Source organism: Nylanderia fulva, unplaced genomic scaffold, assembly GCF_048542155.1.
Source record: "Nylanderia fulva isolate GAGA-0341 unplaced genomic scaffold, ASM4854215v1 Scaffold3, whole genome shotgun sequence".
In the NCBI taxonomy this organism is placed as follows: domain Eukaryota; kingdom Metazoa; phylum Arthropoda; class Insecta; order Hymenoptera; family Formicidae; genus Nylanderia; species Nylanderia fulva.
This window is the reverse complement of record NW_028190368.1, coordinates 8,475,151-8,497,796: the sequence shown is the minus strand read 5'-3', so window position 1 is coordinate 8,497,796 and position 22,646 is coordinate 8,475,151. Positions and strand designations below refer to the sequence as shown.

The window sequence follows — 22,646 nt, the reverse complement described above, 5'->3', positions numbered from 1 at the left end:
AGTTTATGAAAATTGGTGAAAATCTTATACGAAAGGAAGGACTGTTAAAAGAACTCTATAAAAAATATTACGCTAAATGCGTGCGACATTTGCTATAACTATTGCACAATATGATCAATTCAATTTGAAATATATTTTTTTTAAATATATTTATATTTTTTAGAATTAGTAACAAACATATTACATACGTATTATCTAAGAAAGCCACATAAAGGTTTTGTCCGACCGAGTTTGTCCTCTTCTTCCAATACTTTTATTAGAGCTTCGTTTAATTTGAGACTGATATCCTTCCCTACCTATAAAATTGAAATTAAAAATTAAAGAATTTAGATTTAAAAAATATATATATGTATATATTCCACATTACAATCAAACCCTTGTATTGTTTACTCTTTTTCTATTATTTAGCATGTAGAGAAAGCTCATTTTCTGACTCTACAGATGTCATCACATAATTATGCAAATCTGGAAAGTTAGTGGGAAAACAGTACAAGAGAAGTAATAGTGAGATTAGATAGTGCAGAGGTTTGATTGTATGCATCTTTGATGAGAATTAAGAAAAACATTTATCACCTCCAACATATTAATTAAGGTGTTAGGCAACAGGCTGCCATAGCCCAGCTTGACTACAGACGTCACTTTGCCGTTTGGCATTACGGACATAACGAGACTAACTGCACTGCATGATTCCTCTTCTAATGTTGGATCTATCACGAAATTGTCACCAATCTGTCGAAGGAAGAAAATATCATTTTTCAGTTAAAACGTTAATATTCTTATTAATTAAATATTGAATTTTTATGTTAATAAATATAAAATATATATACAATAAAAAATATAAAAGTAAAAGGAGAGAAACATTAATATATAATGCTACCTTTTTAGAAATATCTTATGTATATGTAAAGAAAATTTGCTCAATTTTAATTTTTCAGATAACACGGTAAAGAAAAGCAGAAAAAATATTTTCATGCTATTCATATATTCAATATGTTGAATAAATATATTGAATATAATATTAATATGATATGGAATATAATAAATAAAAAATATTGAATATATTAACATATTAAAATGCGATAAAAATACTTCTAAGGCTTAACGTACCTTGCATATTGTTACTATCAATGGATATGTCGTAATATCGAGTTTGATACAATCGTAAGGATCATCCGAGATCTGGATATCCGGTTCACCGCCATCGAGTGTTGCTGCAATTACCTTTGGAATTTCAGTATTGTACAATGCTGCCTTCACCGCGGCGCCGACAGCGTCAAATAGATTTCCGCCACACTGAAGGATCTGAGAAGAGAAAAGATAACAGAGTGGACTTCCCAGCAGCTTTCTATCATCTGATAACACTTACCAAAATATCCACATACATTTTCCAACACTTCTTATTAGGTATTATACACAACTGTTTTAAGTCAAACGCATCTGGTGTCTGATAAGCCATGGAGAGAACATTGCTTATCTCGGTCGCCAAATTGTCTCCACCTTTGCCTTCGAATGCTGGTGTAGCATTAGCGGAACTGTGAAAGAGATAAAAATATGATATTCCAACTGAATGTGATAAAATAAAATAAAATTAAAAATCCAAAATAAAATAAAATTGAAAATTTAAAGTATAAAATGAGATAAAATTAAATTAAATTAAAAATCCAAGTTTAAGACTTATACCAGTCTACAAAAAAGTCCAATTTGCCTTCGTCCGGCTTTTCGGCATACGGTGTGTCGATCTCCAGTTTTACACCAACTAATACGTCTGTAATATTGCCAAGACGTAATCTTGCTGATCCATGTGCATGTGGCATCAATCTGGTTTCTATTTCGAGGGAACGATACTGGCACCTAGAGCAACCATCGTTTCTCAGATCAAGCTGAAATTAATATATTCAATTATTATTTAATTGCATTACACGCATCAAAGTAAAAAATAGAATTAGAAAATTATACATGTAAAAAGTAAATATACAATAAAAATATATAAATATAAAAATATAAAATAATATATATATATATATATATATATATATAAATGTATAAATATATAAATATAAAATATATGAAAATAAAATAATACTTGTAATAAAACTGCCTCAAAGAAATTAGCAATTAACAGTATAAACTAGTTTAGAATAACGGAGAGATAATTAAGTTTTGAACAATAAGTATTTCCTAAATCAAAATGCAGGGATCACATTGAAAAAATTGTCAAATACACTTACATCGACTCCATGAAGAATAAATGTCTTTTCGCCTAAGCCCAAAGGAGTCTCAGCCATTCTGAAGGGAGATTAATTTTTCCAATGATGTCTATTTTGCATTAATTCAAACAGGATAAAATAAATAAATGGATCGTCGCCGGTTGTCATCACATAAGAAAGTATATATTCTAACCTTATTTAGGAAGCCAGATTTATTCTTTAAAAGCTGAACTTTCTGCACTAGTGTACATGTGAATAGTGTCCAAAAATGAGATAGATATATGGAGATGGAGAAGTTGAAGAAAGAGAGGAAAACAAAAAGTGCGCAAAGTTAGCTAAAGAAATAAATAAAATTGTATATTTAAATTATACTATAGCCATCCATTTAAAATTTAAAAAATATATGTAAAAATAAACATTATTTATTGATATGAGATTTTATATATATATATGTCTATTTTATATATATATATATATATATATATATATATATGTCCGACATGAATAAAAAAATAGAACAAGTCAAAATAAAAAATAACTGTAGACAACTTATCCTCTTTTATATATATATATATATATATATATATATATATATATATAATATATATATATATATATATATATATATATATATAAAAGAGGATAAGTTGTCTACAGTTATTTTTTATTTTGACTTGTTCTATTTTTTTATTCATGTCAGACAAAACTAATTAAAAATTAAATTTGACAAACTTAGTTGTTTAAAAATAAAGTAATTTAGTTTAGGAATCTTTTATAGGGAGATTATTAAAAAATATCATTAATTATTAATATTATAACATTCGAGAAGAAATTTTCTAAAATTTTAATTTAATTTTTTGCTCCCCAAAATTGTGTTTAAAATTTACTCCTTAGAGTAGAACAATTGATTAACTGATCAGAAAACTTTTATTTTGATCCTAATCTATTCCAAAGAGTAAATTTTGGAACTCGGGAGAATATATCATTCTGAAAAAACAAATGAAAACTAGCAAATTAAAATTTTATTAAAATTCTATTTCCTAAAGTCCTAAAAGAAACCAATAAATTGAATCAGTTCAATTTTATAAAACAGATGACATGTGCTATCATCACTGTTTATTAATAACATTTTTTTCTAACAACATTAATGTCAATTAAATAACTATATTGGATATATAGTATATGTATTTCTAAGATTTATATAGGAGATTTGTCGAAACCATTCACGTAGAATTGATTACCCTTTACTCGATATAAAGCCTCCAAATCCTTAGTATCAGGATACATTTGGGGTCTTGATAGAGTGATCTTCCATCCACTTTGTTTGGTCCAATTCTGGAGATCAAATAATATATACAAAATATACAATATATCCCAAGATAAAAGCTGTACGTGTTCAGTATATGAAATAAACATCCATTACCATTTTATTATATTTCAGGTGATAATAGATGCAATAGACTGCAACAATACTCATTGCAGTTTTGGATATAATGTGTCGCGTTACGTACGCACCTGTGAAGCCCTGTAAAAAGAAAAGAATTATTACTTTTTGTATATATTACAAGTGCAATTGATTAATCCCAGCAAACACCGATATATAATTGTTACATTGCTATAATAATATAGAATATAACAAGTAATATAATGTGTACGTTACATGTAACATCCATGTTAGTTGTAATTTCTCACTCATAGATGTAACATTTTAATATAACATATATTACATTGTAGTTATATTGTAATTATATACCAAATAGCACATTGATGTATTGATAAGTCAGTGCTATCTTTTTATTACAACTAACATATACGTTACATGTAACATGCTTAAGTATATAACATTTATATACTGTGTTTGCTGGGATGTTATGCTCGCATCGTTACCATAACCGGCTCCATCAGATTTTGAAATTTATTCATGGGTGCCTGGTAAAATCTTCTAATCGGATTGTACATCTTCTTGTAGTAACCCGGTGGTGTCACCGGCTCCTCTGGAGCGAGCTTTTGTGCATCGAGCCATTTCTTCCTCCACACACGTTCCTCATCCGTCATCCCCAGCATCCGTTCTCTTTCACGTTCCACACGACGAGTTATGCTCATGGGCCTCTCTCCACCCCCCTCCAGAGCTGAGAAGTCTGGAGGGTCTGGTACTCTGGAAACAGTAAGTTGCAAGAGTAATTACATTACAACACAATTGTAAACTGCCTATATATTATTTCATATTATTTAACAGAGAAGAATTGCTTGTTCTCTAATTATTTTTATTAAGTAATTACATAAAGCTATTGTCAACTGTCTAATTATTTCATATTATAACAGAGAAGAGTTGCTTCTTATAATTTAAATATATGTGTTGTCAAAATCATTGAAAGAATTGTTATGTCCTCTTTGCATAACAATTCTCTTGAATAACGGAAGAATTTATACAGATACAAAGTGCCAGATCTTTCCACCTACTTTTCATCACGATAAAGCTTTTCATAATGAAAACAATTAAAACGTTTTAATTATATCAAAATGTCACATCAAAATTATATTATGCATGAAAATTGATGTTAGAAAAAAAAATACTATGTATGAAAACTGATATGTCAAAATTTCATTCCTATCAACATAATATTTTAGTCTAGGAATATACATAATTTAATATATAAAGAATAAGAAAAATATCATACCGCGCCATGATTTTGTTGACGATTAAGCGAGTTTAGAATATTATAAGAACAATTTCTTTTCAAACTATGAAAGAGAGGTTATGTCTCCTTCGAGGTTATTACATCACAGAAATTACGAGAACATTATAGTGGTGCCATCTTCTGTGAAAGGCTTTAACTTCTTTACAAAAAGCGCGCGAAAACTTAAAATGAAAAAAATACTTTTATAATTAATTTAATTGAAAGAATAAAATATTTTAAAATCTAGGCATTTTTTATACGAATAATATAACTTCTTTAAAAAAAACGCGCGAAAATTTAAAATGAAAAAAATACTTTCATAATTAATTTAATTAAAAGAATAAAATATTTTAAAATCTAGGCATTTTTTATACGAATAATATCTTTACGAAGTTAGTAGCAACCATCTAGGGTAACTTTTTGTATAAAAATATTTAAAATCAAGTAATATACTGAATTATTCTTGTAATAAAAAAAGAGAATCCATAAAACAATAATCACATATTATTACAATAATAGACATGATAATAAAGAAGAAAATATAAGGGAGTAACAACGATAAATCGGCGCAAAGCATTTTGATCATATAGGTATATCATTTATTTATTTATTTATTTAATCGATTTTCTCGCAGTATATTTTTGTCATTCATATACTTCATTTTTCGTAAATCAATTACAAGTATCATCATCTATTATCTAAGGGTATAGGTAGGTAAGTTACAGGCTCTTCACAGTATTGACTATATATACTATCCAGATAACTAAACTCTGTATCTACAAATATATTATTTCGTATCTCATATATGTATATACAGGGTGTCTCTTGTGCAACACTTTCTCCTAACGACAGTTACGTATGCAGTCGAGAGCTGCGTTTTGCTAAGTGAACTTTAAATGGTCTTAAAAATAGACTAAGCACACAAAGTATAAACTTCAGGTCAGAAACGTACATGTCGATTCTCATGTCATTATAGAGAATTAATTATATAACATTTAATATATATATAATTATATGTATATTTTATATAATTATATATTTATTTATATATAATTCCAGTTATCATATTTCTATAAGATTGCATATATCTTTATCAGCAAAATTACCTTCCATTCATTTCTCAAACACATTTGATCAGTGATTTGATCTATTGCGGTATCTATTGTCAAGAGAAAGCAGACACCTTGTATACATATAGTATACTTAGTGTAGACCAGGAAAGGCGAGATCTATAACAGGAATGTGTCGACGAATTTGAGATGAATTTTTCTTGCCAAAAATTTCAATCGATTCTAAGTACATATACATTTATTGAAACGTTATTACAAACGTTAAAAATATAAATAACAAGTTTTCCATTTGTTTATGCGAATATATATAAGAGACGCTAAATATAAGCTGTTTAAAAAAGCAATGAAAAAATGCTAGTGAAGAAAAAGTTATCTCAAAAATCTTCGCACATCCCTCTTGTCGACATCCACTTTCGTCGCTTATTCAGGTCCGCTCTGTATGTATATATTTATAATAACATCTTTTATTTCTCTAAATCAATATTTCTTTTTTTTCTTCCCCGCGTAAGGGAATCAATAAATATATATATATATCTTTTCTTGTTTATTATTCGAGTCCCAAGGGCAGAAGAAATCGTCGTAGTTTCTGGAGTGAGAAGTAAGTCGTGTATTATTCCTCCTTTTGACGAGAGGATTTGATCGGTTATACGATATAGGTAAAAGTAGATTTATACTTGATTTGACACATATGATTGAGGTTTCGAGCAAGTTTGTCTGCTGCTTGCTTAGCTCGCATCTCACAGCCTAGAGGTGATTTAAATCCGGAGCGCGGTTTCATTTTATAAATGAAACGCGCCCCACAAACGCCGCACAATAAATACCTCGACAAATGCCAAGCCCGTTGGTATATTACTTATGTTATTCGAAACAGCCGAGTATCGATAAGATCGCTCAAAATTTATGTTCAAAAACAGAGAGCGCAAAGTGCAATGAGAGACAAGTAGCAAACTGACGTCAACATGACGTACACTTATTATTATGCTACTTGGGGAGACATCTTCAAAAATTTTTCCAATTACGTTTTGAATATCGGAATAATAATTGTTTCCGAAAATCATAATAATCCGAATATTCTAAATAAATCTTCAAAATTTAATTTTAAAAGTATATTACGTAAACAGCTGAGAATATTTTATAACAGACTTCGATGAATCAAACTTGTGTGGATATTCTCCGGAAGAAAGAATACATTCTCTCGACTTTACATATCACGTTTAGAATATAAATTGCAGAAGCAGAACAATATTTCTGAATAAACTTTCAAATATTCTCTCTTGATCAATATATATGTATATAATATAGGTACAGAACAAAACGGTTGCATCACGGTTGGCTTTTCACTTTCACACGTCGTCTGGAATAACTATCTTATTTTCTATTTTGCAATATATTGAGGACTTTTTTATAGCCAAAGTATTGTGCGCATTTTTATTTATCCGCAACGACTCGCATACACCGATCTTCTGCGTGTTTTCCGCCATAGCTGGCTTATATTCAGTCTTTTGCAATCTATTTTCTACAATGCAATTACGAAGAAAATACCTCCCGGGACGAATGGAGAAAAGAACCTAAGCTCCAAAGAACGCAAAGTATATTGTTCTGTTTCCGCAGAGCGAACATAAACCGCGGACGTATCTCCGCTGTTGCCGATAACACATATGAGCCGAACAGAATGAGAGTGATGTGAATTGCGCTTGTTATCAGACTGCGCTATATTAGATTAATCAGAATGTCGGACTCTGAATTTTTTCAAATATTTATCAATCACTTTCATTCTCACCAGCTACAAATATACATCTGTATATATATATATATATGTATATATAAACATATATACATACATATGTATACACACACATACATACTCTATTTATATATCACACATACGTTTGTGTGCATGTGGTCATTGTGCATTTAAAGTAAATACGACATAGTAAAATATAAAGCGGCAGCAGAATATACTGCAATACTGTTTGACCTATGAAAAGGATGATGTTTCTCGTTTTCTTCATCTTTTTTCTTATTATTCATCTTCTTTAAATCCCTTAGAAATAAACGCGCGGACATTTCTCTTTTCCTTTTTATCTATGTATGTATGTACAACGTATGTGTATTGGCGATTTATCCGGCAACAATCGATACGTATTTGCAATAAACTTTCTCATAATGTTAACATGTCTCATATAAACTATGCAGTACCAATGCCTATCGAGTTAGATAAGTACACATAAAATATATGCAATCGGTAAGTAACATAATAAAATTATAAAATATATATATCGCAAACATCATGGACGAGAGAGAGAGATAGAGATAGAGACAGAGAAAGAGAGAGAGAGTAATAATTTTTTGTGTATATTATGCGTCTACATATATACACATTATAGAGAATCTCTATATGTACCCAGTTTTGTTGCAAATATTCTGTCGTACGATGCACTTGTTAAAGATATATATATATATATATATATATATCCATTTCAAACTGGGATATTAAATGCGAGCGCATTTCGCTATTTATATCTTTTTTTATGAATTAATTTGTGAAACGCTCTTCGTTGATGCCTCTTTCTTTCTTTCTTTCCTCTCGTTTCAGGGCATCGACGCAATTCATGCGTCCGACAAAAGTCAAACAATTTAGTACGGGATATATATAATTTTCTATTATATATATACTATATATATAATATATATTATATGTTATATATTATATATTATATATATTTATGCATACATCTCTTCCCCCTCCATTAATGTAAATATTCTTTTTTATCTAAACTAACGGATCAATGGCGATATCAATTCGCACACTCGTCCGTTTTTAATTCGATACACTTTCATAGATAATTAACGTTTTCACGTTTTTTTCTTCTTTTCTTATTTCTTCTTCCTCTTCTTCTCTAGCTACTGATATTGCAGGACAGTGCGTGCAATTTTACAATGTGAATGTACATATATATAATATATATATGAGAAGGATGCTCTGAAACTATCGCGCTTTTATTTCTTCCTAATAACATCGATTTGTCATTTGGATGAAAATTGAATGATCTTCAATTCTCAATTATGTATATTCATATAATATTACATAAAAACATTCAAAATTAATTAAAAAATAAAAATTGTGTTTACATCCATAAAATGTTTAATGTTCCTAAATTCTTTCATTATTATTTAAAGTCATTAGATTTCTCGAATTTAGAATGATCATTTTGTGCGATGTTTCGATATTTTTATAATCGAAAAAAAAGCGATAGTTTCGGTTCGTCCTGGGCCTAAACGATAATTAATTATCATCGCCTCTATTATTTCAGTTACAAGAATTTGCAGAAATTTGAGAAGACGCGGTGCGTAATTTCGCGTAATCCTTAGCACAATATAATTTGTTCACGGACATTGATTAAGTATTTATATCGATAAATATTACACTGAACGCTAGTCCCACATTTATTTCTTTCTCAATCCTTTCGAGGAATTTTCATTCATGGAAGAAAACTCGAAGAAACTCGAATAACTCGATGCTAAAAAGAATTTAGCGTCAAAAGATTAAAACCAAATATGTTAATTCTAAAATCAATATAAGTAACATTAATTTATCGATTTTACGGTCTGCTAAATTATTATAGTCTGATCAATAATCTAAAAATTAATTAAATTTGGCTATTTTAGTGACGGGAAATTATTTCAATAAGATTAGTTCTACTCTTGTCTTTCTTTTTATCAGCGTCGAAGCAAGTTATCGCGATTTAGTGGCGAAAAACGTATTGGATTTTTTACCGATCTCGAAAGGATTGAGGAAAACGCGTGTGTATCTCGCGCTCGTATTAACTAGATATATTAGATAATACCTATCTAAATGAAGCGCGGCCGGAAACGGGGCTACGCGCGGAACGTGACATGCACACGACACTTAATTAGAATTACTTTATACGCTAACGCTATATATATATATGTATATTATATATGTATATATATATATATATATATATATAATATAAATATATATAAAATCCTTCGATGAGATTCGGTAAGAACCGACGCACATTTTGAGTCTTTCGAGTTACGCTCCTCGCATCATGATTCAACTTTACTTGGTGTTATCGATTAGCAAGTGGTAGTGGCATCTTGGACCGGTAGGCCTTAAAGACGATACAAACGCGCGCATGTGTGTGTATGTGTATTTGCATATAATTATATGTGTATGTGTTTGTGTGCAAAAATTTTCGCGCGAAACTGGAAAAGAGAGCGAGGGACCTTGGTAAGAGCCCCTGCAAGGAAATGCAATAATACTCGCGACATCCTCGCGTCGCGTCGTCTTTCTCTATTATCAAATACACATACATAATGATAATAAAAATCAGCGCTATCCTAGACTACTCTAAATTCATCTCTATCAAGCAATAAAATTATATACGTACCTACTACTCTTAATTTTTTTTCTATTAACGACAATGCGTGTAGAAAAATGAGCCTCTCGCGTCTTTGGTTAAACGCGAAGCATTTAGAAAGTAGTCTGGCAGTGGTTTCGTAGATGCTTCGACCTTAGCCTCGGACCAAATTTTGATTCTCAAATTTTTCACCCCGTTTTTTTCTACCACTTTCATCTTTGTTTTTTTTTAGACGTGAGTTTTAGCTGTCAGTTGCAAAGGAATCGAATCGAAGTGACGTTTACTCGGGACTCATGTCGTTGAGCTACAGTTTTTATTCATTAGGTGATTTCTAAAAGATACCAACCACGGTTGTCCGGCTAGCTCGGCTGAGCTTGACAGGTTGTCGAATGTGAATCTGAATAGTTCTCGCTGACACAAGCATATCTGACACATAAATAGACTGGTTCAGAAATCCATTTAAAGGAAACTTATATCCTTTGGTATCGTCGCTTTTTTGGCTTCATCATTGGACGATCGGTTCGCGTTATAAGTCGGCTTCGAAGAAGCTTCGTTTTCCATGTCCAACATAGACAGACGACCGCCATCGTCCCCGTCCATTTATCATCTCTCTTCCTTTAATAACTTTCAGAGTGCGCGACGCAAGTGACTACGCAGACAATGGCACAATGATGGCTTCTTGTTCCTTAAGATGGTGTCGTTTAGGTCACTGAGAAATAAACTAGAGCTCTGTTTCCGCAAGACAGCGGCATCAATTCCCGTCACTTTACGAATAGTTCACGAATAGATAGTGATCACTTCCCGTCCGCTACCCCGCACCATCAATACCCTTTCCAACCCTTCGGTGAGCACCTCGAGGAATTCCATGTCTGATTTTCAATAGTCAAGGAAGTTTAATTAACATATTGTTTTTTGTTGTTCAAAAAAATTACTTAATTTTTATTTTTTTAAATCTTTTCAATATTGAGATGATATTCTGCTGTTTATTAAATTATATAACTATTTATATTATTATAAAATTATTATTATTATGATTATTTATTTTTATTTTTTCAAGATGATTGAAAAAAGGATACAATTAGATTCACGTTCCATCTTGGTGTCGCGTGGTGGTCCAGGAAGATTCAAGATAACCAATTGAGCTTCACTACTCATCTTCCGGATTACTTCATTCAACTTTAACGAGGTGTGCATACGCCTTACGTCACCCTCGTCGCTGTGCAACAAAATCGTTTGTTAAGGTATAAATATCGACGTTGAAATTGAAAAAATATCGTGCAACTCACGGTGTAATCGTAGGTTTCTTAACTTCTGGACTCTGACTATTGTTCTCCTGCGAATTACATTCTTTCTCCTCCTTCTCTGCATTCTCCTTGTTTTCCTTGTTCTCCGTTTTAGGTGAGTCGCTGGTAACTTTTGTCTCCTCATTGTTTTCCTTAGCCTCTTCTTTCTCGTCTGCCTCCTCGGTAACTTCTGATTCTTTATTGTTCAACTCAGTTTCCTGCATCAGTTTCTCCTTCGTGTCGTCGGTTACATTTGTGCTTTGGTTACCCGGCTCCTGGAATCTCACCTTCGATGGTATTTTGGCGTCGACGTTGTGATGATGATCCACGATTGTCTGCACCTGTATCACGGCAATGCAAATAAGCAACGCGTGCAATAACGACTGTGTCCCGAACAACGGAAGACAGTCAATTGTGAGGCAAGACTATAATCTAGCATCAAAGCACTATGTATGGCCGCCAAATGAATGCTATCTATGTAAGCAATCGTGCCAATTAAGCCGAAACTGAGGGAAACTTCCTGAGATCATGATGGACAGAAAGAAACAAATTGTTGCCAGGCGCTAATAAGAGCAAATAATAAGAATTTTTTCAAATTAGTTTAGAATTTCGAAAATTAAAAGTTAGTTCAAATTAGTAATAATGATATTTGTTGAATCTTTATTTTATTTATTTTTAAACTATAATATTTTTAGCTTTATAAATTAAGTGTGACTCAATAGCAGTTTTGGAAGTGTTTCGTCATATTTACAGGATTTCAACTCAATAGCGACCTCGCGACAATATTTTCTCTCTTATGACATTATTTTTATTATACGTATGATCGTCGAGGAGGAATAAGACCGTTATGTGATATCGTGGAAGCAGGGAAAGGGAATATATAAAATATAAAATCATCGGTGCAATGGAGCAAATGAAGGGAACGAGAGGCATACATGGAATTCCGAGGGTTATCTGACAAACCAGAGGTAATTTTTCCTCGGCGGGTACCTCGTTGAAGTCCACCAATGACTGCACCTTTATCCGTGACGAGCACGCAACAAACAGACACACACCGATCAGTATCACCGTTTCTCACCATGTGTTTGTTATTATAATATGTATATATTTATACATATTATACCATAAGCAGGTTTTTCCCCTTTGTTTTTCCACATGCGATACTCACCACTCCTAGTGACTGCTTCTTATTCAGTTGTAACTCGCGTAGCATCTGGTTCCTTTGTTCCATAATCAGAGTACGTTCATACGTGTACGCAGAGATGTCTGTATTTGTCTGCAAACAAGTCACAATACACGGAATTTTAATTTATGAAAATAATCGCATCGACGATTTTTTTCTTCCATTAAATATTTTTAATTACCATTTCAACGATTTCAACTTCCGCTTCAATTCTCAAGTCGTACAAGAACTTCTTTAGATCTTTCTTCATTTGTATAGAATTATCTTCCATTTGTGCAACTGTGAAGATTCTCATCTTGCAATTTTTCCAAGTACGTTGCTGCTTCAACAAGAACGGTAGCAGCATTAATAGACCGCCATCGTGTACTATCCACCAAACATCAATATTGCCAATTATCTTCTCGCTGGAGTCTGGGAAAAAGTTTATGCCTTTAGGTACTAGCAAGGCCATCTTGGCGGCTGCAACACTTCTCACGGTTTGCAGGAAGACTCGCCAGGTTCTCTCTTCCTCTGATTGCCGCCAACCGTACGGCCATCCCAGTATCACGGTATTGGGTTTCAAACCACCCAGTCCGATGGTTTGTACCAGCGAGCTTAGGCCATCGACGGTATTCCTTGCTACGAGAACTTCAACGAAACCTTTGACCCTCTCTTCTGCCGCGGTCTTCTTCAAGCTTTGTTTAGCCGCTAGGGCTTCGCCCGAGTTCTGCGTATAGTCGCCAGCGATGCAACTGACACTGATGGTGAGGCCCTTGCCGGCTTTGAGCTGACTAGCGAAGGCGAAGAGTTTACGATACTTGGGTACCAGATCGTCGGTGAGTTTGGCAAGAATCAAGATCTGTGGACGCCAATTCTTCGTGTGCGGCGGACCTTCCTCGAGTCTGAGCAATGAGTATCTAGCAGCAGATAGCGCCAGACCGCGAATACCATCGCCCCATTCCTTCTCAGCGCCACGATATTCGATATACTTGTAGATACAGCCAGCCATACCCATTGCCAACAGTGCGTAATACCAACTGGTCATGAACATGATAGCAATGCAGAGTGCCAGACCGATGAAAGACAAGCTCCAGTGATAATACTTGAAGCGCGGCCGCCAGTTAGGCGTACGCAGCAGGGTCTGTAATGCGCAGGCGAGATTTACGAACCCATAACACATGAGGAAGAACATGGACAGCAATGGTGCTAGATAATCCACATTGCCGAGCAGGATTCCACATTGACAGATCAACACGGTGAGCACTAAAGCACGAGTAGGTTCGCCCCGACTGGAACTGGTGGCGAACGGCGACAGGAAAGGAATGATGCCGTCTTTAGCGATCGCCTGCAGTAATCGTGGCGCTCCCGTTAATGATTGAAGACCGGCGCCCAAAGTGGATAGAAAAGAACCGATCAGAATCACCCACTGATTCGGCCATGCCATATTTGCTACTACAAGCTTGCCGCCGATACTCTGACCAAATTTGTCACGTAATAGCAAATTGTCAACGGTACCGGCGAAGAGTAAGACGCTGGACAGATAGACAGTAGAAGTTGTTAGAATTGCGCAGATTGTGCCAATCGGGATGGATTTCTGGGCATCAGCTAAGTCACCAGATCGATTGGAGCCCGCCATGATGCCTGTAAATTAATATTATTTATTAATTACAATTTGTACATATACATATATATATATATAATGAAAAAATACATATTATTAAAATATAATTTAATATTAGTATAATATGCAACGATAATATGCATCTTTGCTTACCTGTTACGGAGGGAAAAAATATACCGATGAGAATGGTGAAGGTTGTGGTGAGATCGACTTGAATTTGGTTGTAGGACGAGCTTGATAAAACATCCATATCCTTTGGATCGTTTCCGTAGGAAATTAGTTGACCCTCTTCTTGGAAACGATCCCATATGTTCTCTGTATATTAGAAAATAGAATATTTTCAATAATTTATCTATCTTATATAATAATCACAAAAATCATAATTTTACCTAAGAATACACCGCTGGCCAAGCCACGAATACCGTTGACGATAGTAAGGTTGTTCGCGAGGAAATATGGATCGCATTTAGTGTGGGTGAAGTTACCGCAATAGAGATTGTGTAATTTTCCGTTCAAGTTTTTATTGCAATCGTTTACAACATCGATGTCCTTTAACAGCCGCCTGCCGAGCACACACAATCTGAAACACAAGTGTTGGTATTTTAAAGCCTTCAATCTTCTTTTGATTTGCTTGTTTCTTGCAATAGATGTAATTATCATTTATCGTCTCTTTATAATATTGTAATTCGCGGCAGTGTTCCCACTGTTGATGACTATATATATAATACGAAAATTAGTATCGCAATTAGTTTAGTACTTCAGGGATTCGTTGCCATTAACGTTGACGAAGAGCCCCACGTAAACAGCAATGATGGAGAGAATGACGCAGGCCAGTGCTACTGTAGCAAACTTGTTAACGAACTTTACGCCAATGAAGACAATCGTTCCCATTACCATCAGCAGGAGAGTGCCATATACCCGGAAGTTGTTGTACATAATATTGGCGTCTTTCGTAAAGTCGCCAAATATGCTGAGTCCAGGGGCCATGTAAGTCTACGAAAAAGTGCCGAAAAAAAGATGAGCGAGTGAGTGAAATACGTTCTGTTAGAGTATTCAAAAAATATACAAGTCTCCTATAATTAATATTTTAAATATCTATTATTATATATATTAGAGATATTAAGAAATGAATTATTACATTATTTATTTTATTTATATTTATTTACATAAGTGAAATATAAAGTGGTAATTTAATTAATCTCAACAGTTATAAGATTATGTAATATTTTAATTTTTTTACGTTAAATTTTAATCAATTCGTCCAATTAATTAAAAGACTAATTAAAGTAATGAAATTGTTGATACTTACGAGAACGATTTCGACGGCACCGATGATATACATCGCAGCGGCCAAAGTAGTACCGGTGTAAAACAGCATCCCTACCGCGCCACCGAATTCCGGGCCTAAACTTCTTGATATCATGAAATAGGAACCACCAGCTGGAACCACGCCATTGGTGGCGATGGCGCTCATACTTATCGCCGTCAGCATTGTCTACGTACACGAGGAATAAACTATTTGTTATGATCCATGCACATTCTCGAAATTCAATCCGCGAAGAGCTATTCATGCTCAGTCGTTCATATGACTGAATTCTTGATATATTATATTTTTCAGAAAAAAACCTATTTAGATTAATTCGAGAATCGTCTTTTCATATTTTTAGAAATTCGATATTTTTATGTAAATCTTATATTTTTAGTTTTATATATAATAAATATATTAAAATGTTTTTAGCTCTTTCGTATTTTTTCCCAGTATCTTTACACCCTGCAGACGTATATACTCACTACGCAACAGCAGCAAAGCACGATGAAGAAACCTTGAATGGCGCCAGCCGTGCCGACCACCCATGTCAATCGGATAAAGAGGATCACACCGAAGATATTTTGGATACATGGCAAATAGACGCCTATGAGGGTACCCATTTGCGCTCCACGTCCCGCAGCCGGTGCCGGTTTGCTGTCAGGGTCGGTCGCCGCGGGGATGGTGTTGCTATAATTGGCCAGGCTGTTGAGCAACGTCGAGATCCTCGGTCGATCCTCCATCTCCTCCTATGATTCAATTAGATTTTTAGCCATCCGTCAATCGTATAATATTGCGGATCTTGAAGAAATATCGCTTTTTCCTTCATACTTTTTTCTTGTGGTATTTTGATCGATTAATTAAAAAAGAAATCTTCTGGATGAAGAAAAGATAACAATATGAGTTTTATTAGATTTTTTATGTTTTTTTACAAAAAAAGGAGGAAGAAACATCTCGAGTAGTTTATTCGAAATTTAAGGGATATAGGTTTATCATTTATGAGTCGTGACTGATCACACGTAGACTTTCACTACTTCATTATATAGAAGTATAAAATATCGCTTTTTACTTCTCGCTTTTTTTTGTAGCATTCTGATTAATTAATTGAAAGAGAGATCTCTGGATAAAGAAAAGATAATATGATTTTTTGTGTTTTTTTTAAAGAGGACGAGGCATCTTGAATAGTATATCGAAATTTAAGGAATAGGTTTATCATTTACGAATCGTGATTGTCTGATCGCACGTAGACTTTCACTACTTCGCTGTATAAAATATCACTTTTTACTTCACCCTTTTTTTCTTGTAGCATTTTGATCAATTAATTAAAAAGAGATCTTCTGGATAAACAAAAAATAACAATATGATTTTTATTAAATTTTTTGTGTCTTTAAAAAAAATAGGAAGAGGCATCTCGAGTAGTTTATTCGAAATTTAAGGGATATAGCCTTATCATTTACGAGTCACGACTGATCGCACGTACACTTCCACTACTTCACTATATAAAGTATAAAATATCGCTTTTTACTTCACGCTTTTTTTCTTGTAGCACTTTGATCAATTAATTAAAAAAGAGATCTTCTGACTAAAACATAATATGATTTTTTGTGTGCTTTTTAAAAAAAAAGAGGATGAGGCATCTCGAATGGTTTATTGAAATTTAAGGAATATGTAGGTTTATCATTTACGAGTCACGACTGATCGTACGTAGATTTTCACTACTTCAGTGTATAAAATATAAAATATCGCTTTTTATTTTACGCTTTTTGTTTGTAGCATTTTGATAAATTAAGAAAGAGATCTTCTGGATAAAGAAAGATAATATGATTTTTTGTGTGCTTTAAAAAAAAAAGAGGACGAGGCATCTCGAGTAGTTTATCAAAATTTAAGGGATATAGATTTATCATTTATAAATCGCGATTGTCTGATCGCACGTAGACTTTTACTACTTCACTGTATAAAAGTAGCTTTTTACTTCACGTTTTTTTCTTGCATTTTGATCAATTAATTAAAAGAGATTTTTGGATAAAGAAAAGATAACAATATGATTTTTAATAATATAATTTTGATGAAAGATCAATAGATGGAAGATAGATAAAAGATAATATGATTTTTATTACATTTTTTTATGTATCTTTTTTTTTAAAGAGGAAGAGGTATCTCGAATAGTTTATTCGAAATTTAAGATATAGGTTTATCATTTAAGAGTCGTGAATAATCACACGTATATAGACTTTCACTACTTCATTATATAAAGTATAAAATATTGCTTTTTTCTCGTACCGTTTTGATCAATTAATTAAAAAAGAGATCTTCTGGATAAAGAAAAGATAACTATAATTTAAAAACTTTTTGTAACTTTTTTTTAAAGAGAAAGAGGCATCTCGAATAGTTTATTCGAAATGTACGGGATATAGATTTATAATTTACGATTGTCTGATCGCACATAGACTTTCACTACTTCTATAAATACTAACAATAAGACGTTGCTACTTTTATTCAACTACGTTTATCTATTTTTGTCTCGTCGCGTATAGACTTTATTATTACTGAATAGAAATCGAAACATTTTCCAGACGAACAAACTGTCCGACAAATCATCGACTTTTATCACTTACAACATGTTTATTCCTATGCCAAGAATCGCGACCCTCGCTTGCGTTGTAATCTCATACAAGGTTTTTTATTATGCCGAAAGCGACGCAATCTCATTTGCAATTTTATTGATAAACTTGCGGAAAAATGTCGCGTAACTTTATCCGTAGGGACACTTTTATGGAAATTGTTGCTCTTTTTTCATGTAAGTTTGCAATCTCATTACGAGAATATTGCGTTGTTGTCGATCTAATTTCGTGATGACTACTTTTCACGTCGAAGCATTTCGTTCTTGCGTTATATACAGGAAATACAGATATTTGCATCAAATATGGTCGTGAAGGATGTCGGAGAACGTGAGCCGAGAAGATCCGAGATGATCCACGGCGATTTCCTTCAGGAAATTGCAACGCGTCTTTCATGTCCTATCTTTAATCTATTTCTCGCGTGATGTCCTTCTAATTTCTTCTTTCATCTTTGCACGTCGCACAATGTGTTGCTGGACATTTACGTTGATTTTCACGAAAAGCCTCTATAATTTTGATCTACTGAATAAGAAATCCTTCACAGATCCATCCTTTTCGTTTATCCCATTTCATGATTTTGAAGAAACTTAATAAGTTTATAGAGTACACGAAATAATAAATAATAAATACTATTAAAAAATAGAAGTATAATTCTATTCTTCATAGATAGAAAGGCAGCTCTTATTTTTCTCCCTTTCTTATAAATTAGTATTATTTAATATATATACATATACATATAATTATTGATTAAATTTTTTCGGAAATTATATTTTTAAAAATTTATATAAGTGTGATAAAAATGTATCGGTGTTTGTTTAGCCTTTTAAATTTAATTTGGATTACGGTACTCAATGTAGCCGAGAATGCCGAGAGAATTAAAATCGGTATAAAACGAATTAACGGATTTGACAGGGTACAAATACTCGCCTCGTGAGATACAAAGCTTGATAATAGCTTGCAGTTTTGAACGGAAACAGACACAGATAAGAAAACTGGGCCGACGAAAGACTCAAGTTGTTCTCTTACAGTTAGAAAAATAACGTTAAAATACCAAGGAGTAAAAACGAGGATAAGAGAGACCGAGAAAAAGAAGAGAGGCTAAAGTATGCGGCTTAAATGTCGTTGTAAAGGAATGATAATCCAGAAAAGAATTCTTAGTTCACAAAATTCCTTCTTGTTTTCTCTTTATTTAGAAGAATTTTATAGTATATACTGAATATTATCGAAGGGAATATTCGTTCGATTTTAAGAGATTTTAACTAAAGTTTCTATATAAAAATATAATTTTACGTGATAGAGATACAATTTTTTCATGTGAGAGATAAAAGAAAAGAAAAAAGTTTGATCTTCTTAACTTTACGACATATAATCTCCGACTGATTCAGCTTACATAAATTGCTGTTTTTATCATAATTCCGCTAGTTAATTACACAATAAATATGTTATACACATTCAAAGTAAATAATCCCTTAAAAGGATATAGATTAAGAAAATGATTTATTATTTAATAGAAATGCATTACATGCATTAAAAATTACTAAATTTTAGATCGTGCATATATATTCTCTTTCTTTTAAAGTAAAATGAGAAAATTTTCTCTTTCTCTAGACATTAAATTTTAAATTAAAATGTACGTAAATTTAAAAGTTCATAAAAGGAAATTTGTCAAGATTAAATTAATTTGTCAGACTTTTGTTATACTTACACTGTAGAGATACAGATTGGTTTCATATCCGGATTTTTTCTCAGAATTAGTGCTGCCGACAATATCGCCATCTCCGCCTGCGCCGCCTCCATCGCCTGAAAGCAAGAAAAAACGTACATTTAATTATTTGCTGCTTTATCCGGATGCAAAATACGTATTTTAAAACTGCAGAAGAAATTATACCAGCTACTAAAAAAGAAAAAATTAAAATTTTCATTAAAATAGTATATCACGAATGAAGAAGTTCTCAAGAAAATTAACATTTCTCATTTTTAAAGGCGTTAAAAAGAATAAAGTTTCAATTACTGTTAATTAGTCTATTTTCTTCAATTTCATACAATCTAGTTCATTATGTTTTGCGACTAATTAAAATGTAAACGTATTGATAAATACATTTTCGTGATTATCTAATTATGCTACAACTTGGTAAATATAAAATATTAATAAATGTTTCACTTTTTGTAATATATGGTAAGAAGTATACATTATTGCGTGGAAGTCTACTTATTGTTAGTGACAGTTGAACTAATTCAAAAGTCGTTTATATGAAATACTTAAAGCTTCAATATTTTCTACCTGCTGCTGAATGGTTTATATATAATACTATGATTACTTTTAACATTATTAAAAATTAATTGTCAAAGCCGTTATAAGTTGGTGAAATAATGTGTAAATAAACTCGGTGATAACATTAATCTTTTCCGACGTGTGTAAATGCATTAAATTAATAATATTATTGATAATTATAATATATCAATAACAATAAAAATCAATAAAAAGTGACAAAAAAACTTGTCACAAATAAATAAATTATTCACATTCAGAATTATTAATGTTTAAAAAAAAAGATTGGTATTTTTATGTATGATCTCGCTTACGATTTATTCAGTTGTATTGTATTGTTCTACATTCGTTTCTTTCCCATGTATTTTATACGCAAAAGAAACATAGATTGGTGAGAATTTAACGATGTTACGCCCTTAAAGGGCTAACTTGCAATATAGTATCCCGCGATACAAATGGCACTAGTCCAACTGGCACGTACGATCGTTAATCGACCTGACAGAATTTTTATCAACGCCAATTCAGAGTCGGGTCTCGTGAGGAGAACTCCAGTCTCTCGGCTCATTCGTTTCTCTTGTCAGTGAATCTCGACTCTTTTCTAGTATTCCACGAAGACGTCCAAATTCTAATAGAAGAAGATTTTTCATCTAATTCAAACTGATTGTAAGCCGCAATACTCGAATATAGAATTTGTAAGTTCTTTAATTGTTTCTCAAAGTCTGACATGAGGTGTCGCACCGAAAAAATACAAGTAGACCTTGTTATTTGAAGATCATTTTTTCTGAGCAAAAATATCGAGGCATCAATAATTTTCGAGTTATAAACAATTGAAAATAAAGGATTTCTCGCAAACTAAGCCTTGTGGAAATAAAATATTAACAAAACCACCTTTTCCAATTAATTGCAAGTAGAGGATGGCAAACATTGGGAATATGAAAAAATGATGGGCTTCCTCGACAGTTTTGCTGAGGAAAAATCGTTTCCAAATAACGAGATTTAATTGTATATTTTCGGTGTGACACTTTATGTCAGACACTCTGTATTATATATATATATATATATATATATTCGAGCTATGAATCATAAAAGTAAAACGAGATACGTTTCTTTCAAACTTTAGATACAATTGTCAAAATATTTAATATCAAATATATATATTGAAAATTATATATAAAAATTAATGTGTATAAAATATATACATATTAATATGTTATATATAAAAAGAGAAGAATATAAATGCTCTTTAATAATATTATAAATAATATTGCTCTTTAAATTACGGTTCTTTGTCAAATTTAATCGCGTAATATTTAAGCGAGCAATTTTTCATTCGTTAATGCAGGAAGAATAATGATCGATAAAGGAGAAAAAGAGCGGGGAAAATAAGAGAATAAGGCGGAGCGGATTACGCAGTCTTATGTCATCGAGGCGGGCGTGCTTGATAGTCATGAGAGAAGCTCTTCTTACCCTTGTCTACTTGAGAAGCTTCAGCTTGACATATCAGAGCCGCGAATTTCGCTCGTAATCTACTTCCGTAGCGGGCGCGAATAATGCTGCAGTAAAATGCGTTACGCGACAGATATTACGCGATCAATGTAAACAAGACAATAGCTCTTGGTCTCGACGTATTTATAGTCGGCAGTTTTCCCGATATACGGAACGTTCCGCGAATTAAACGGTACTTTTTGCAGAATATCCGATATTTTTTATAATTATACCATATACGTGACGTCGAAAATATATATATATCTAGAAATATTTATAGCGCAGAGGCACACGTTTAATGGCTGGAAAATTGAGTTACGCCTTAGCATGATTATAATCTTATCAGTCATCTATATATCCGAGATGTATTTTCTTACTATCCTATAAGGGCGAGCAGGTAATTGAAATCTTCAGGCTAAAATAGAGTCCCGTGACGATATTTCACTGATGGAACTGAATGATGGATCAAAACTATATACTTCATTTTTTCATGATTTCTATGGGATGAGTCACAACAAATTGAACAGATCATTTTCGAATAAATATATTATTAATAGAG

The 22,646-nt window shown here is 32.6% G+C and overlaps 3 protein-coding genes across 11 annotated transcripts in view; all 3 read right to left on the bottom strand.

The window, feature by feature from the left end:
• Window positions 1–113: 113 nt before the first annotated feature.
• Window positions 114–2,464, bottom strand: Rrp42 (exosome complex component Rrp42). The gene is made up of 6 exons (XM_085484200.1): window positions 2,229–2,464; window positions 1,681–1,880; window positions 1,367–1,532; window positions 1,108–1,302; window positions 574–729; window positions 114–296 (listed from the first exon to the last, which is right to left on the bottom strand). The coding sequence occupies exons 1-6, from the start codon at window positions 2,283–2,285 to the stop codon at window positions 192–194; spliced, it is 879 nt and encodes a 292-aa protein (XP_085340326.1). The 5' UTR covers window positions 2,286–2,464; the 3' UTR covers window positions 114–191.
• An 818-nt stretch (window positions 2,465–3,282) lies between these two features.
• Window positions 3,283–5,010, bottom strand: ND-B17 (NADH dehydrogenase (ubiquinone) B17 subunit). The gene is made up of 4 exons (XM_085484262.1): window positions 4,886–5,010; window positions 4,095–4,362; window positions 3,631–3,732; window positions 3,283–3,542 (listed from the first exon to the last, which is right to left on the bottom strand). Exons 1-4 carry the CDS (start codon window positions 4,891–4,893, stop codon window positions 3,405–3,407), a joined length of 516 nt encoding a protein of 171 aa, XP_085340388.1. The 5' UTR covers window positions 4,894–5,010; the 3' UTR covers window positions 3,283–3,404.
• A 462-nt stretch (window positions 5,011–5,472) lies between these two features.
• The window catches only part of kcc (solute carrier family 12 member kcc), a 77,719-nt gene continuing 60,545 nt past the window's right edge, over window positions 5,473–22,646 (bottom strand). For 7 of the 9 annotated variants that reach the window (XM_029316988.2, XM_029316993.2, XM_029316989.2 and 4 more), the window contains 12 exons: window positions 20,039–20,133; window positions 16,201–16,464; window positions 15,719–15,904; window positions 15,167–15,402; window positions 14,799–14,989; window positions 14,563–14,724; window positions 12,991–14,429; window positions 12,795–12,902; window positions 12,590–12,643; window positions 11,630–11,967; window positions 11,420–11,559; window positions 5,473–11,212 (listed from right to left, as the gene is read on the bottom strand). In XM_029316988.2, coding sequence (XP_029172821.1) covers window positions 11,121–11,212; window positions 11,420–11,559; window positions 11,630–11,967; window positions 12,590–12,643; window positions 12,795–12,902; window positions 12,991–14,429; window positions 14,563–14,724; window positions 14,799–14,989; window positions 15,167–15,402; window positions 15,719–15,904; window positions 16,201–16,464; window positions 20,039–20,133 — 3,305 coding nt within the window. In that variant the 3' untranslated portion in view covers window positions 5,473–11,120. The remainder of the gene's footprint in view (window positions 11,213–11,419; window positions 11,560–11,629; window positions 11,968–12,589; window positions 12,644–12,794; window positions 12,903–12,990; window positions 14,430–14,562; window positions 14,725–14,798; window positions 14,990–15,166; window positions 15,403–15,718; window positions 15,905–16,200; window positions 16,465–20,038; window positions 20,134–22,646) is intronic. The other 2 variants (XM_029316994.2, XM_029316995.2) reach the window with 2 other exon arrangements.

Coding starts and splice junctions, on each gene's coding strand:
- Rrp42 (XM_085484200.1), bottom strand. CDS start 2,285: ATGGCTGAGACTCCTTTGGGCTTAGGCGAAAAGACATTTATTCTTCAT. Junction 1,533..1,680: donor TTGGACTTTTTTGTAGACTG/GTATAAGTCTTA, acceptor TCTCTTTCACAG/TTCCGCTAATGCTACACCAG. Junction 297..573: donor CCTTAATTAATATGTTGGAG/GTGATAAATGTT, acceptor TCAATTTTATAG/GTAGGGAAGGATATCAGTCT.
- ND-B17 (XM_085484262.1), bottom strand. Junction 3,733..4,094: donor ATCTGATGGAGCCGGTTATG/GTAACGATGCGA, acceptor TTCTTTTTACAG/GGCTTCACAGGTGCGTACGT. Junction 3,543..3,630: donor ACCTGAAATATAATAAAATG/GTAATGGATGTT, acceptor TTTGATCTCCAG/AATTGGACCAAACAAAGTGG.